The sequence below is a fragment of the Glycine soja genome, chromosome 2, assembly GCF_004193775.1.
Source record: "Glycine soja cultivar W05 chromosome 2, ASM419377v2, whole genome shotgun sequence".
Classification (NCBI taxonomy): Eukaryota; Viridiplantae; Streptophyta; class Magnoliopsida; order Fabales; family Fabaceae; genus Glycine; species Glycine soja.
Window position 1 is genome coordinate 14,622,474 of NC_041003.1, and position 18,064 is coordinate 14,640,537.

Below are 18,064 nucleotides of genomic sequence, written 5' to 3' on the forward strand. Positions count from 1 at the left end.
GCACAACCCGCAAAGCAGTGTATCACGAAAGCATCCATGTATTTTATGGGTTTTTAAAATCAGATCGGACTGACCGGTTTGATCAGAAACTAGCCAGATGGACCGGTCCATTAACCCTAAAATACCAGATCTTTTTGGAACCAATGCCTTAATTAGATCAGTTCTGATCCAATTTGAAAAACATTGATTGTGACATAATTTATAATTTATTTGGATTTGATGGGTGAAAACGGCGGTTTCTATCCAAATGAGAATGCAAATGCATGCTTAATCAGACGACAACAGTACGAGCAAATCTTTGCTTATCAATCTAGAAATTGTTGGGGTCGACGGGTTGACGGAGAAAAAAAGAATTTCGTTTGTGTAACAATCATTTTATGATTGCTGACCTGCCTGGGGCCATGAATCACACGAGTATGTACTTCAGTGTTGTGTCCATATTGCGTCTTTTTCTAAATTTTATTTGGCCAAAAAATAAAAATGGAGCAATGCCTAGCTTTTAATAGAAGTTCTTGCCTGAACCAAAAAGGCAAGAATCCATTATTTCTTTGAAGAAACCAAGGAATCTGGCAAATGATTTTTTTTTCTTTTCTAAATTGATGTTTATTTGATGTAAGTTTTGCCCAAAGAACCAAAATCAGAAGCTATCATTGTGGAATTTTCTTTGTGAGGATCATTGTTGATTGCGAGTTTCAGCACAAAAGAAACTGTTTTTTCTATATCTCTACTCTTGTCATAACCCAACATGGTTAGTTCTTGCACATAACTTTGTACCTAATTTTTATTTTGAAAAGGAAGATTTAACGTTATTTTCTGCTCTTCATTTGCTATTATTTGCTTGCAGGGGTAATTCATATTATGAAACCGAACATAAATAATACGAAAAGGCGATCTAAATTGAAATGTCAAATATCCAAGAAACCATCTGTAGCAACAAGTATGAAAACAAAAAACATGCTATAGAAAAATCAGAGACCAATGATCACTACAATGACCAACAGAACAGCATGCTACTCTACATTCAACAGTCTAGCAGGAGAGGAGATTTCCTCATAACTGCGTGCTTATTGGCAACAGCTACATAAAAACGCCCGTTGACGAGGAAGCGATTATTCTCTGACGTTTTTTTATTTATTTATCATGCTATAATAAAAATGAGAAAGGGCAGAATTGGGAACCACGATCAAGGGTGCAGGACCTTCCGACCATAGGTTAGGATCAAGACAAAATCTTTCCCTGAGGATCCAATGGTTGCTGAAATTCTATGTCCCAAAGACGCTGTATCAACCCCCCACAGGTCAACCAAATTTTGCACCTGCAGTGAAGGAAGCACTGGATGTCCCATGCATTTAATCTCAACCTACAAGAAAAATAACTTGAAGAGTTAGTACTGAGCAACATGTAGACTAGCACAGTTTGCCTATTTTGAAATTATTAGAGCCAACAACAAGCAAGAATTTTCACCCCCAGAAGCACCCAAAGTTACAAAAAGAGTGATGTTGTCATGTGGTTCTAAGTTGCTACCATAGATTATATATACAGTTAAATACCAAAACATGAATGGATGATAAGTAAATCGACAATGAAATGACACCTTAAAAGGACACTGCCAAGTTGTTGCCCCATCAAATTAGAGATGAATAATAAGATACTTATAGAAGCTGGCTTGTCACACGATTGTAATAGGGAAAAGTGTATCAGAATATAATTACAAGTGCATGGCTTAGAATAACACAACATGTCAAGCGCTAAAGAGACAAGCAGAAAAACTTTAATGACAATCAAATTGTGGATGTCATAACACAACATTTACTTGGCTCGAACACACTGAAGGTTCGATGGAAATTATTCCAAGTAAAGAACCAAGATACTAGTCTTTGACGCCCAGCTATTCCTCAATTACATGAATGTATTTTACATGTCCAACAAAGAAATTATTACCTCATCCTCACTTTTCAGGCCTAGTTTCTTCATTAATAATTTTTGGATAAAGGAAACAGGTATGCTTCCGTTCCTGTGGCAAAATGAATACAGACATGAGAAATCAGAGCTCAGTAAGATCTATATTTAAAAGGCCATAGGAGCAGCAAATATTAAGCAAAATCAGTTTCTCAGGCACATTTCCAGATGGGTAAATAGAAACTAATACAGAGAGAGAGAGAGCACCCAAGAGACATCATATACTGCTAGTACTACATTTACTGATGGGAAGCATCCCCATATGACTGTAGAATTGGTGAAAGCATACTTTAAAGTCCATGTGGCCAATCATTTCACACATTCATGGCCTCTTTCTTTTATTGGGACAGTTACAGTGTTATGCTAAAATAGCTTACATATCACCTTGATCTGCATATGTTCTATGATTTATTCTCCTGTCTAGTTGATGGAATGATAAATCATTGCTACTGAGGTACAATCAACCAAAGGTCAAACCAGTTACTTCCTTTTATGTGATTTAATAAGTTGCATGAAATTTACTCTTGTGCATATGGGCGTAACATAAATATTTATGAATACCTAAGTATAGAATCACATATTCAATTTAGAAGGAAAAAAAAAAGATAGAGAATGATGTCAACAAAATCAAATCCATGCCAAGATAAATAGTTATCCCCAACGTATCTGAAACCAAAAAATGGAGTGGGATATGCATGGGGATTGGATAATTGTCAAGATGAAAAAACACAACATATTTAATGCAAATGATATGGGTGAAAAAAGGATATAGCTCTAAGCAGAATATTTTTGTTTAAAAGCATATAATAAAGTAGTAACCTGTTTGCGTACAAGCCAGAAGTGCTTTTGAAAGCTTTTCTACTTGAAATATAGAGCTTTTTCAAGTAGAGAAGCTCTCAAGAGCACTTGTAGCCTTGTATCCAAACAAGCTCCAAGAGTGTCTACACAGGTCCAGTAAATGTGAAGGGACTTACTTTATTCTTACATAATTTGAAGGAATTTGTGGTAAAGGTGCATCTCCTTCCCTGCAACATTAGTAAAAAATTAGTACATATAGAAAAATATTCGAAATATAATTTATGAAATGCATATAATTATTACAAGATTTCAAGATAGAAATTGTTAATTCAAGTTGCAAAGCTATGTTTTCTCACTGGTTTTCAGAAGCTGCTAAGGAGAACCAAATTGAATCATTCCATAAGAGATTTCTGTCGGTAGCATCCAGAACAGCCTGAGGTGATATTCTAGATTCTCCAAAAACAGGTTCCTTTTTTTGGCGAACTCTTCGCAATTTGTTGGGTTTTGATGTATCTGAAGAGGCATGATCAGTGCTAATCTTTTCTTCTTCAACTTTTGCCTTGCGCTTCTTTTCCTTAATTTTGGCTTTCAGCACTTTAGCATCACTATCAGTCATTTTCATAGATTCTAGTTTAGCATCAGACGCTTGCACATTAGACTTAAAAGGCTTACTCCTACTTGCAGCCTCTGCTAAATAATTCAAAGTTTTCCAAAGATCCCATTTTGCTTCCTGTGGTTCAGCGCCATTCTGTGGTTCTCTATTGCATATGGATTGGCTATTTTTACAAGGTGACAAACTCTACACCAATGAAAAGTACAAGCACGTTACAAACTAATTCCAATACAATCAGGGAAAACAAATGAACCAAGATAGTGAAAAAATAAACCAAAGTAAACAGAACCATATATGGCATGGCGAGCACAATGAGAAGAGCCTGATTGCCTTTCCTACCTGCCCACCATTCTTAGCAGACTTGTTTGAAGTGTCAGGTGAGCACAAATTATCTTGGTGATCTTCCAGTAATTCCTCTTCTTTTTTAATGAACTTCTCAATGGATAAACTAGATCCCTGCAGGCCACTAGCCTTTCTTGCAGGTTTTGTTCTTCTTCCTGTCATGGTTGACTGTGTACATACCCTTGGAGTGCTGACAACCAAAGACGACAGTGATCTCTCCTTTCTTCTAGCTGGTAATAGTACTGAAGAGACAGATACAGGTGCCTTCTCCTTTCTTTTTTTGAAAGGGAAAATCTTGTTCCTTAAATCTTGCAAAATGTTATCTGGCCTGGTAATAGGAAGCAAGACATGTAACTTATCATGAAGCAAATTAAAAGCGAAAAACTAATAAAAAAAACGCAGTTGTGTGCTTCAATGCCAAAGCCATACATAGAAATAGTAGTGGTGAAGGCAATTCATTTAAAGAAAAGTTTACTCTTCTTAAGTTTTACCAGTTTGTCATATCTGCTTGAGACAGTTTTCAATACTATTGATTGGATTAGAACTATTTTTATTCTGTTCCTCCTTATTCTGATTTCAGCTGATATTTCAGATGATAAATTATTAAGAGTAAATTACACTGACACTCCTTGAGATTTCATCAAATTTCTCCTAATACCTCTCCTATTTTTACTCCTACACTAACCCCCTTAACTGCTTGAAAATCATTACACAGATACCCCTTAATTGTTTGAAAAATATTACACTGTGTATCCTGATAAGGGAGGTTGCTGTAAATGTCAAATAAAGTATGGAGTGTGTGTGCAATCTCAAGAAACCATAGGGGTGTCAGTGTAATTCACTCTTTTATTAAAAGTAATCTAATGAAGGTAAAGTACAATTTGGTAAAATTTTCTGTTGCTTTAATTTTTGATTTCATATTCTCTTGCCAAATATCAGATACGTGAAATGTATGAACAGAAAAACTTCAGAAATTAAACTGCAAACATACTATAAAAATAGTTGGCTAAATTATCTATGGATGTCAAACTGAATGTATTTTATTGCCTTGGATGTTATAGTGCACATGCACGTACGTTATGACAAGTTATTGAGATGCCACAAGTGGATTTTTCAGGAGCAAGTTTTCATAAATTTAAGAAATCAATGACCTTATCTTGATAGCACCATCATAACATCGACAGTTCTCATTGTTGCATGGTGTTGCAGCACGATACCAACCTATCTTGATAGCAAGTTTTCAGGAGCAAGTTTTCATAAATTTAAGAAATCAATGACCTTATCTTGATAGCACCATCATAACATCAACAGTTCTCATTGTTGCATGGTGTTGCAGCATGATACCAATCTAGTGGAAGATCTAGTTGCAGAATGATCAATCTAATACACCTGTTTGTTTCCTTTTTCTTTCTCCAATGGGGTTTCAATAAATGTTTGAGCAGTCAGTGGTATTAGACAGCTTTACAGAGTACATCTAGACACATCAACAATATATTTGTTTCTTAAGAGAAATGGTTTATCTTACATCTCTATTTTAGCGCGTTTAAACAATAATTGACTTACAAAACAGAATCTATTGTTAGTATGTACAACATACCAAGTTAAATCAACACCTTTCATGCATATTTAACAACTCACAACCATGTCAAAATAGAAGAGAGGGGGACCTCATTTTCTCAAGCGGAACAATGCCCAAATCAATGTTGCATACTGGACAATTTTCCAATTCTTCATCTGTAATTTTGTCATAAATGCACTTCCTGCAAACTATATAAAATTCCATAGGATTAATATGTCTAGTCACCTATGAAGCATTCGCAAGAAATAAAAAATTTACATCATCAAACTCTAAACAATTAGTTTGAAAATATCCATGGGAATTGAGAAAAACCATTAGGCATAATTTCATACAATATATACTCCTAACTCCAAGTGACATAAGAAAAGAAGCAAAATAAATTAAGAAAGACGGCTTTTTAATGGTTTATAGACTTGAATAGGATTTCCTATTATATCTTTTTAGGCACTAAAATGCAAGAAACAGATGTGTGAAGTTCATAAGCTAAAACAACACTAGAGAAGTGCAGACACAAGAAAATAGACAGGAAAAAATTAGTCACACTGCTCATAACTGCTAGAGTTTCTGCTATTGATCCAAACCATAGAACTTCCGAGTGTACTGTAACAATCACATTACAGATGGCCTGTGAGGTAGCTACACATATGAATGAAAATAGAATTTTCAAAAGTATTTAATTACCAAAAACGAAACATCCCTATCTGTAATAATTAAACAAATACCAAATACGCCCCATCGAGAGTAAAAGAAACTAAATGGCAAACGCAAAAACACCCCCATGAAAGGAAAACGCAGAAAACAATCAAAATTTGAGAAAATTCACACGATATGGTGGAAAAAAGCAAAAGGGAACGAATATTAATTAGAAGGGTCATATAGAAAAGATTAAGAAGAAGGAAAAAAGCGCTTACACGTATGCAGGCAAAGGGAAATAGCAGTGGCTTCTTTGAGGAACTTTTTGCAAAGCGGGCAAGTCATGCATGCTGCAATCGCATCCCTCTTCACTCTCACCAACCTCTTCATCGTCATCATCAACGTCCTTCACCCACGTATATATGAATCCTCCTATCACTGCATGCAAATTTACGTCCACTTCTTCGCTACAATCACCTGCATTAATTAACACCACCATCACATACAATCAAAACGCTAAATAAATAATAACATATTATTATATGTGGCATAGAAAAGGAGCGAATTAAGGGACCTAAGTAGTGTAGCCAAGTGTGGATCGGTGAAGACTGATAAGAAAAAACGAGATGGGTCGGTGAGATTGGACGTGGATTTAGGTGGAGCTTGTTGGATTCGGACAGCGTTGGTGTTTGTTGTTGTTGAGGTTGATCTCAATCGAGAGGAAAATAAAAAAGCATTAACCAACGCTCACAAACTGGTTTGTCTTTTTATTATTCTTTTTTTTTTTTTTTACTTTTTTTCTCAAACGTAACCTTGTATTTATTTTGTTCGATTTCTTCAAACAGAAACAGATGGAGAGTGATGTCGGAGGCAGAGATAACGTGCACCGTGGCGCTCTCCTAGTTTAAGATGCGCACTCTAAGATTACTAGATTACGTGTGAGCGCGGTGTTTGGAGGGGGTTTGTTTTATCTGCGCTCGCGTGCATCACGGGGTTGGGTGTACCCGCGCCTCCTTCTTTTTAATTTTATTTTAGATTTAATTAAGCTTTTATCCATGAAATATAAGTCATTTTTATATTATTATCTAACATTTATTATTTTTAATCAAATATCTAGAAAAAAAAATCAATTTCATTTTACTACTTGCCGTTAGTTGTCTTTCGTTAATGATAACATGACAAATGAAGTGTCACGTCATCACGTTTTATCACGGATATCTCATTACTATATTACTACCTTCAATGACGTAATACTAATGTATCAATGATTGAACGTGATGACATGATAATATATCTGTTAAGTCATCATTTAATAGAAGACGACTAACTACAAATAACAAAATGAAACAGAAACATGACAAAAAAATGTACATTATATTCAAATATTGAAGGTTGAGTTCATAAAATGTTATACACATCCCATTGCAATATTTTTAAGTGTACTTGTAAAAATCCCAATTTGAACTTAAAACATAACAAACACAAATCAAAGTCATCATAGTCGAACTATGGATTAGATCAAACCTACTTGTTTGTCGGAGATTCTATTTGTACCATTGTCTTCTCCTTGGATGTGAACAAAATATTTGAATATCATTAATTTGCTTGAACTTGTGTTGTGTCAATTGGATTTTGTTCGATGCCTCGTCTCATCAGTTTGCTTGTGCATTTGTTGGAATTGGAGCGTGGCACCTATTCCATTTTGCTAAGATTGATAAGTTGAGAAAATTTATCACTTTGTGAAGGAAATTCAAAGATAAGATCCAAGAGTAATTCATAAGATCCTAAAAAGAGTCTCTCTTACAATTTCATTTTAAAATGAGGCAAAACTAATTACAGGATCAACATTTTTCCTATTATACTATATACCTCACGAGGTTATCAAGAATCATTACTAAAGACTCAAGTAAACTAAAAGTATTAAAAGTCAAACAAACTAATGAAAGAGACTTAAGCCCAATAAGTCCGACAAAAGTCCAAATATGTCTAATATATTATCTTCCAATTGAAGCTCCTTAGCTAGGTGTTTATTACATACATATAAACAAACCCAACACACGTCAAGAAGCCAATTAAAATACACAATTCCTATATTTTTACAACTTTTCTTATTACAAAATACTCATCAATGAAAGTAAGCTTACTTTAATCCTCAATATCATAGGTTGAGCTATAACCACCATTTTGTGGGGAGATCACTTCTGCAAAAATAGAAAAAAATGAATCCTATTAATAATATTTATCATGTCATAATCAAATAAGTAACAACATTCTATTAAATATATCTTTTTATCTCACCTCGATCAATTTTGTTAATATCTTCAATATTTTCCTTTGATGCCAATGGTGTAGGTGATGCTTTGAGTCAATTTTTTGTGCACACAAGTGTTTCCAGTATTTTGTGATAGGCAATTGCAATACTAATCAAGCACCCTAGAACCTTTTCACCAAAAAAGGACAAAATCAAAAAAGAGGGACAGGGTAACATCAGAAGACAATCCAAAATTACAAGATTTGTTATCAAGATTTAAAAAAAAGAATGTCACAACGGAAAACTTGGAGGAGGCCTTAGACAATGTGCTAGTTGTAAGAGAAACACATGACTTGGATAAGGGCCATATGGAGGGTGCATACGTGTCACACGAAATGGATCTACCATATGGACTTGTGGATGATGGGCCTACAAAAAATAATCCTAATGAGGCGAGTGTGTTTGGCCTGATAAAAATATGGGTAATGAAACTTTGTTGTGTGTGGGGGGTTCGTATGCCTTGTGCCAGGGATCACATATTCCAACTATGACTAGTGAGGAGCTACCAATAACCTAATCTAATGTCGAGTGTTGCTAGGTGCACCCAACATTATTGTTGATGCACCCAACATTCTTTAAAATGACAAAATTGTCCCTGCTAATTTCTCCCCTTACAGATCAAGTTGATCCGTAAAAAACTTACGGATCAAGTTGTTCCATAAAAGACTTACAGATCAAGTTGATTCGTAAGGAGTATTTTTGTCTTTTTGTGGTTAGTGCTGGGTGCACCAACAATAATGCTGGGTACACCTAGTAGCACTCTCTAATGTCCTAGAGAACTAGATTAATGGCCCAAAGGGAAAGACTAATGGTATTGACAGAAGGAAAATAAAAAAAGGCCCTTGGTGTTATGGGGAAAGCAAAGTTTGGTAAAAGAATTTTTATTAGTTTTAAACCAGGGTATAATTGTTTCATTCATAAGGTCCCTAAGAAATACAAGCATTTGGCACACCAAAGTGGGAAGCCTGATGAGCTCGTATCTTCTCACCATTGAGAGATGGATGACTTGAATGAATTTTACACTTTCATGGAAATCTTTGACATACTAATGATTGGAAGGGGTTTCACATGGTGTAGGAATAGTGATTCTACAAAGAATAGAATGGATAGATTTTTCTTCTTGAAGGAGTGGTTGAAGTTTTGGTCTAACTTCTCACAATTCATCCTTGATCTTGAAACACAAGGATGAGGATTGGGGCCCAAAACCGTTCAAGGTGATAAATGGAAGGTCCGAACACCCAATTTTGTCAGAGCAACTAAAAAAAGCTTAAATAATTTTCATAAATATTTATCTTCCTCACAATTTATTAATTAGGACTAAAATATGATAAAAAAATAAATAATAAAAATATTTTTTTAAAAAAATAAATGTAAATAAAAATATATTTGTTTCTAATAAACATTATAAGAAAGATGGAAAAAATGATTTATTTCACATTTTAGGTCCAAAAGGCAAATATCTTTATGATAGATATTGGAGGGTCAGCACGGTCCTTGTGTATATCAGACTCTTAAATCCATATATAGGTTATAGATCATTTTTTAGGTTTTTTTTTTTTTATAATTTTTTCTTAATAAACTATAGTAACAATTTTTTATTTTTTATTTTTATTTTTCGTTGTTCTGTCGTGATACTGCAAGCGTATGGACCTCTCTATTTATGTTTGGAAATGTGCTAGTTTTGGAGGAAATGTATTAACTAAAACCAACGCAACATTTTGTTGTTCCATTTTGATATCCTTTAATTAATATCCAAAAAGCGTACATTATAATGAAATATTAAAACTGAGTGTTAAAAAATATTAGCTCATTAGCGTACATTGTATTGAAATATTAAAACTGAGTTTTTTAAAAATATTAGCTCATTCAATTACAGTATTTTAAGTGTGAATGAAAATTACAATTTGAACCAAAATCTTAGCAACTAACAAATCAAAATCATCATAAAATATTTTGACTAGATCTATTCCACTTACCTGCCTTGAGTGATCGTATGGACAATATAGTTTTCTCCTTGGGAATGAGCAAAATGTATAAATATCACCAACCACCTCATCTTCTATAATTTTTAATTTTGGCAACCCAAATCTTCTTCGACTTCGAAGATATGATTTTACTGTTACACTTCTGCTATTTTATTTTTATTTTAAATTTTCTTGTATTATTTTAAAAATAATATGTCAGTTTTATGTGCATTTTGTATGGTAATTCTTCGTATCATACAACACTGTTCTTCATGAAATTCAATCCAAGAATGCAATGAACCTCTTCTATTCCCCAACATTGAATTAGAGGCAAAGTGGGAAAACAAAGGTGAAAGTAAATATGAAAGAAAGACATAGGAAAGGTGGAGAAGGAATCATATGGAAAATCATAAGTGCAATATTTGACACGGTTTCCAATCCTTAACTACTTGCCCTTTCTCTCCTCTCTTTGCTCTCTCACTCTTGTAATTTTTTCTAATAACTAAATCTAATCCTTATCATAAAACATGGGTGGGTAGTGGCTTATGGGATTTATACTAAGATCAGAAATCTCATCCTCCAGAGCATAAAAGTGTATTCTTGAGTAAGACGAAATGAAGACCAATGATACGCATATGTTCTAGAGTAAAACTAATCTTAGAAGAAAACCTATTATGAAACAATTACTATTTCATTCCCATTATTTTCTAACACTATGATAGGTAGCAACAACAGTGACACAATGTAATATACTTATAATATAAACGAACATTTAATTTTTATTTTTTTTTGTTGACCAACGAACATTTAAGATAACAACTAACGTTTAAGATGATATAGTATAATATAATATTTATAATTTGAATAGAAACAACCTTAAAATAAAATTAGGTAAGATAAGATAATAATGATACTTAGAATATATTTTAATGAAATAGGGTCTTAATAAGAGTCTCCTTGGGATTTATTTTAATATTTGAAATTTGGAGTGTTATTCAAAATTCATTATTTTAAAAAAATGATTTATATATTTTTATTTAAAAAAAAACAATCAATTTTTATTTTGAAAAAAGCAAGCTCAAGATACCTGAAATCGTGTATTTGATCTGTGATCATAGAAAGGAAAAACGATTTTTTAAAATTAAGTCTTTTTAAAAATAAATCTCTGACATTTTGTTACAACTTTTCATGATTTTTTTTAAATAATCACTTTTAAAATATTTCTATATGTTTATTTTCACTTTTCAAAATAATTATAAGTTAGTTGAAATTAAAATAATGAATTAGTTTTTTGGACGCAAAATCATGAATTATTTTTTATAAATCAAAAAGTCATGAACTATTTTCAATAATATGTCATAAAAATAATTTTTAATAAAAAAATATAAATTAATTTATACTTTTTTTGTTTTCTAAAAATAATTACTCATTTATTTAACTTCAGGATATATATATATATATATATATATTAATGATCCAATTTTCTGTTTTGTTTTATTATTCTTAACTGAAAATTTCCAATTTATTTTATTTTAAAAAATATAAAAATATTAAACATATATTTTTATTAGTTTTCTGTATTTTTTTAAAAATAAAATAAAAATAATGTAATTGCTTTTATTTATTTATATATAGAAAAAAGGTAATTTTGACAGTGAATTTAACTTGACTTGGCTCTTTCTCACCGACTGTCACAGATTAGCTGACACTGCCGTGTCGGAACGATAAACATGGACAAACAAAGTTAAGCTTCGGTTTTCTGTATCTTTCCTCTCTGTCTCGCTAACAGTAACAGGGTAAAGAGTAAGCGAAACCCTACGCGCGTGTTCCTTCCGGTGAAACTATCTTATCCTCTCCGGGATCTGAATCTGAGAAATTTAATGCACTACTACTTCTTCTCGAGAAGGATCCAGAAGAAGAAGAAGAAGAAGAGCCACACTCACCGCCAATGAGCAACATCCGTCGCTGCCAGAGGATTCTCATCCTCTCTCTCTTCTTTCTCTCCGTCGTCGCTCCTCTCGTCTTCGTCTCTCACCGGCTCAACCTTCTCACTCTTCTCGGTAATCTCTCTCTCTCTCATCGCGTGCTTGCAAATTGCAATGTCGCTTTGGATTTGTTATCACTTACAAATGCTTCGATTGATTCTGTGCGTTTCTGTGACCGGCGTTTCAGGGAGAGGAGAGTTTCTCGAAGATTTGTATCGCGCTGTAAGATTCCTCCTGATTCTCAAGCTTGAACTGATTATTTCTTTGTTTGTTTACTGAAACGTGTTTCTCGATCACCTTGTTTTTGGTTGCTAGGAAAGAGTTTTAGCTAGAGAAAATGTAGTTAAGCTTGTTTTTTAGTAGATTTTAATTTCGAGTGTCGGTGAGTGGACTGGTCAATGGAATTTCTGGCGCTGTCTCGGAATTTAGTAGTGGATAATCCGTATATTTCGGTTTTATTTATTTAAAGTGGAGGAAAATTTATTCTGCTTCCTCAGCTGCCAGTTGAACAGAGCTTCTTATGCTCTGATTTGGAACTTGAATTTATTTTAGGATAAAACTAAGATGCAGTTCGAGGAAGTGCTTTTGGTGTCGCTCTCCAAACAGAATTGGAGTTTCACATCAGTGATTTCCGTGATAAAGATTTCCATCAAATGTTGACTTGTATTACTAAGATAAAACTCCAATTCTTATTGGAGAATGACATCAATAGCACTTTGGAACTATATATAACTTTTGTCCTCTTTGTTTTTTTTTGTTGTTGTTGCAGACATACAGGGGAGATACTTTGAAGTTAAATGCTGTAGAACAGGTAGTAGGAGATTTGATAATGAATTTTCCTGTCTGCGTTAAATTCTTGTTTTCTTTCCTAAATGAATTGATAGATAATTTTTTTTAGAATATAATTTGTGATTTTCGGCCTGTTTTTTGAGATTCAGGAAGGTGCTGAAGGATTAGAAGAGCCAAATCAAGTTGTTTATACGGAAAAAGATTTTTCTTCGACAATTAGTTACTTTTCAGAAAAGAATAATGATTTTAAGGAATCTAGAATTGCCGGTTACAGAACTACCACTTTGGAAAGAAATGGTTGGTATATGTAGGTTAATATTTTACTATTTAGTTTTTGGCTTACGTAATGACACTTGAGCAATCAACTATGTGGGACTGGCTGAAGTGTGCACTATTGTCAAGTTTCAGGATTCAATCCCGATAAAAGACAACACCAGGGAGCTCAGCAGAATGAATTATCCTTCATGGCTCAAGGTAGGAACATACATGATTCACAGAGAATGTCAGAGAAGAATATTGAAGTTACAAATAAGAAAGTTCAGGAGATTAAGGATCAAATTATTTTAGCAAAAGCATACTTGAAAATTGCACCACCAAGCAGCAATTTACGCTTGAGGGATTTGGAGCAGCTAACGAGAGAGATGGAATTAGCAGTTGGAGAAGCTGCCCGGGATTCAGATCTGTCAATGAGGTAAAATTTCCTATGTAAGTCTATGTTTGCATTTAGTTCTGAAAAGAGTGTATTTAATCCTTTAACTACTACAATCTAGAAATTTCAAATGAAAATTACTAATGTGTTGGTCCTTGTAAAATGTATGTTTGACACTTACCTCATTTTGCCCCACAATGTTGATTGCTAATTTTCTCAACTGAATACAACAACAAAAGCTTTTTTCCATTAGGTGAGGTTAGCTACATGTATCACACAGTGCCACTGGGTTCAGTTAAAGACCAAATCCTCAAATATGTCACAGGGGATCCATGTTTGGTATTTCAACGAGTTTTACATTGACTACCAAGGGTCTAACAAACCTCTCCTTGTTTACCCAAGCTTGGGACCGGCTATGATACCAGAGGCAGAGTTTAATTTTCTCAGTTGAATACTTGAATCCTTGCATTCTTTATTTATTTTAATTTGCTTCATGCTGGTCCTTCCTATACACATCACTGACTGAGCATATAGGTTGTACAGAAGGATTAGTTGAAGCTAATTAAATGTACAAGGAGGATTTAATTGAGAGACTTAGAAATGGAAAGATGACATTAAGAAACCTTTTTATTTTTCAAGGACCAGCACACAAGTTTTTTGCTCAAAAATTCAAATTATAATACGTTAGAAACCAGTGAGTAGTGAGTATTGATAGCTTATCTTCCAAAACAAAAATATAGAAAGAAATTCATCCAGAAATAAATTGTTAACAAAAGTTGACAATATTTTTCAATCTGAAAACACGCAAAGTTCACAGTGCTTTGCAGAAAAGGAGACACATGGAGGCTTCACTGTCTAAAGTCTATCGTGCTTTCCCAGACTGCTCTGCCATGGGTGCTAAGCTCCATATGATGCAGCGTCAGGCTGAAGAGCAAGTCCGTTCTCAGAGACATCAAGCAACATATCTTGTTCATATTGCTGCGAGGACCGCCCCAAAAGGCCTTCACTGTCTTTCTATGCGGTTGACTGCAGAATACTTTTCCTTGAGGCCTGAGGAGAGAAAACTTCCAAATGAAAATAAAATTCATCATCCTGACCTTTATCATTATGCTGTCTTCTCTGACAATGTTCTGGCATGTGCAGCGGTTGTTAATTCTACTATCTCTACTGCCAAGGTAAATAATACCTTTTTTATTATGTGGATTAACTTCCTTCTATTTTGTTTTTTCTTTTAACAGTCACTCTTTAATTTTACTTTTGAGCTGATATTTTTGTTGTCACTCTTTTCCCATTATTCCATAAACCTATAATTCTTAACAGTTTTCATTATTGACTACAAATCTCCTATGCAAACGATTAAGGGCCAATTTTTTAAACTTATTTGTTGAAATAAGCGTTTATTGTAGTAAAGTAAGCAGCTTTTTGTTTTTTAGTGTGTCTAAACCGCTTCTGCTTAAAAAAAGTAGTTTTCTGCTTATTTTAAGAAGCAAATCTTATCTGTTTTTTTAAAAAAATGCTTATATAAAAACACTTATTTTAAAGTTGTTTTTTTTAATTTTAAACAAACTCATCCTAAGTCTGATTATATAAGTGGCAAGAAAGCTTGACAATGATTTCCAAATTGCAGGAACAGGAGAAACTTGTTTTCCATGTATTGACCAAATCACTCAACTTACCATCAATCTCAATGTGGTTCTTAATAAACCCTCCTGGCAAAGCTACAGTCCATATACTGAGCATAGACAACTTTGAATGGTCGTCCAAGTACAATACCTACCAGGAAAATAATTCCAGTGATCCAAGATACACTTCTGAACTGAACTACCTGCGTTTCTACCTTCCAGACATTTTTCCTGCTTTAAATAAGATTGTGCTTTTTGATCATGATGTGGTGGTGCAGAGAGATCTCAGTGAACTATGGAATATCAATATGAAGGGAAAAGTAATTGGAGCCATTGGAACTTGTCAGGAAGGAAAAATCCCATTTCATAGGATTGATATGTTCATAAACTTGTCAGATCCATTAATTGGAAAGAGGTTTGATGTCAATGCTTGCACATGGGCATTTGGGATGAATTTGTTTGATTTGCAACAGTGGAGGAGACATAATTTAACTGTTGTCTATCAGAATTATTTGCAAATGGTATGGTTAAAAAATGTCTTTATTTGTAGTAATTTTGTGGCGTTTCTATATTTTATAGCCCAATCCAATTTCTCCCAAGTAAATGTCCTTAACTCTTCACTTGTGAGGTAATGGAGATTTAAAGAATAATTGTTGCCGTCCAAGCTCTTGAACTTGAATTATATCAACCGTAGCATTGCAATTTTCTTTTTTGAATTCTAGCATCCTTAATGAAGTAGTTTATGACTTCTGACTATGAATGACCTGAAACGGAAACTATTATCAGGTCAAAGATTTTATATCACCATGGCATTTAGATTTGTATTTCAAATTGCCATTTTCTTCATGTATCTAATTTAGTGGTTGAATCATATTGGGGAATATATGTCTTATCATTCAAGTTACTGTTTGAGATGGAGCAAAACTGTTAATTTGTTAGAGCAACTTGTCTTTTCTTTCCCTAATAACTTTTTTTGAAATAAAATTATAATGGAATAGTTGTCTAATGTATTTGTCTGGGTTAACGGTTGCAGGGTTTGTGGAACATTGGAAGTCTACCTTTAGGCTGGCTGACTTTCTATAACAAGACAGAGTTGTTGGATAGACAGTGGCATGTTCTTGGCCTTGGTTATAGTTCGAATGTCGATCGAAATGAGATTGAGCAGGCTGCCGTTATACACTATGATGGGCTTAGGAAGCCGTGGCTGGATATTGCAATGGGCAGATATAAAAGTTATTGGACCAAATTTTTGAATTTTGACAACATTTTTTTGCAACAGTGCAATCTCCAGGCATAGTTCAAAATTCAAAGTTCCCTCTACCTGACATGACCGGGATTCTGCAATTGTTTAAAGTTCTCCATATCTCTGACCTCCCCAAAATTTCCATGCACTTCTTTCTAGAAACTTAGTAAATTTATAGTGACAATCAAGATGAGAGTCAGTGACGTGCATTTTAGCTGCTTGCAGATGCAATTGGCTGTTGTGTATATAATCTTTGGTGTCTCTTAATTTATGCCTACATTCTTTGCCCTTTAGTGTGTATTTGGTTGGGCGTCACAAGGCCTGGATGTGATTCATGTTGAAGCAATTTATACTTTCTTTTGTGTTATTTGAGAGATTTTAATGTGAATTTGGAGGCAAATGTGGATCTTGGACTCCTATCCTAACACAGTTAGTTCCATGCGTCGACTGGGAGCTGGCCTATTTGAAGAACAAATTTGCAAATTAGAGATTACGGCTTTGTTCTGAATTGTTCCGTGAGGATGATTTGATCTCTAGTCTTTACAAAGTGGAAAGGAATGGCCACTTCTCTGCATAGTGTTTCCCATAGCTAATATCTAGCTGTTTTTCATTCTCTTTTCTCTGGTGGTTATGGAATATCAGAAGTTAAATTGGACAGGAGGGTATTATTAGGAAGGCTCAGAAGTCACAATGGATGAAGAGGCAGACCTATTATTTGTATTTACATTGAATTATTTGTTTAAAATGCTGATTTTTATTGTTCTTTCATGTGGCTGTGTTATGACCCCTCTAGTTTTTGGAAAGTACTCTAGGGAAATTTCCATGTATTTTGAGAGGAATGTTAATTATACATTAATATATATTTATATTATTGGCTGAAAGTTATTAATATTTATAAAATAGTGTGTGAGGATTATTAAATGAGTTTAATGGATATTACACCTTCAATTAATGTGTGGAAACGTAATTAAAAGAAGAGATCTTGTTAAAAGTGATTATTAGATTATTCAATAGAGATTAATCATTGACAAGCATGATTGAAATTTGATTAAATATTTTTATTTTTAAATTAAGATATTTAATTCTCTTATTTTTTCTATAAAAAAATAAGCTTGATCTTATTATTCTAAAAAAAAGAAAATTAAATATTTTGATTTAGAAATAGAAAAATTAAAATTGTGAATTTAAAATTATAGAAAAATAAAATTACAATTTAACCTTAATATTTTGCATCTACGGTATGATAATTCTAAAAAATAAATTTAATGGATATGTATTAGCAATTACAAATCAATACATATTAATTTGTGATTGGGAGAATTTTTTTTTTCTCTTATTAAATAGGAAGTGCTATTCACAACAAATTGACATTACGTTAGTTTGAGTTTTTTTTTTACTACAATTTTTTGTGCTTCTTATTTCTAATTATTGTTGTCTATATTTATCCCCTTTTGCTCTAATTATTTATGTGGAGAGAGGGAAGAAGCTCAGTGTGTATGAATTTGAAAGAAATAAAATAACTTTTTTTTCTTACTCCTACAATAACTTTTTAAAAATGATAATTATTTTTCCGGGAA

The 18,064-nt window shown here is 33.4% G+C and overlaps 2 protein-coding genes across 3 annotated transcripts; one reads left to right on the forward strand and one right to left on the reverse strand.

Annotated features, from left to right (window-relative positions):
• Window positions 1–871: 871 nt before the first annotated feature.
• Window positions 872–6,721, reverse strand: LOC114389483 (E3 ubiquitin protein ligase DRIP2-like). Its single transcript, XM_028350178.1, has 8 exons — window positions 6,499–6,721; window positions 6,203–6,401; window positions 5,380–5,479; window positions 3,710–4,040; window positions 3,114–3,556; window positions 2,934–2,984; window positions 1,942–2,014; window positions 872–1,360 (listed from the first exon to the last, which is right to left on the reverse strand). The coding sequence occupies exons 2-8, from the start codon at window positions 6,321–6,323 to the stop codon at window positions 1,184–1,186; spliced, it is 1,296 nt and encodes a 431-aa protein (XP_028205979.1). The 5' UTR covers window positions 6,324–6,401; window positions 6,499–6,721; the 3' UTR covers window positions 872–1,183.
• A 5,145-nt stretch (window positions 6,722–11,866) lies between these two features.
• On the forward strand, window positions 11,867–17,385 carry LOC114389492 (probable galacturonosyltransferase 6). 2 transcript variants are annotated; one of them, XM_028350185.1, is made up of 8 exons: window positions 11,867–12,259; window positions 12,372–12,406; window positions 12,954–12,995; window positions 13,123–13,270; window positions 13,376–13,664; window positions 14,440–14,797; window positions 15,250–15,765; window positions 16,278–17,385. In XM_028350185.1, the coding sequence occupies exons 1-8, from the start codon at window positions 12,148–12,150 to the stop codon at window positions 16,539–16,541; spliced, it is 1,764 nt and encodes a 587-aa protein (XP_028205986.1). In that variant the 5' UTR covers window positions 11,867–12,147; the 3' UTR covers window positions 16,542–17,385. The 2 variants fall into 2 exon arrangements, with proteins under 2 accessions (XP_028205986.1, XP_028205990.1); XM_028350189.1 differs by having other exon boundaries at window positions 13,382–13,664.
• Window positions 17,386–18,064: the final 679 nt, after the last annotated feature.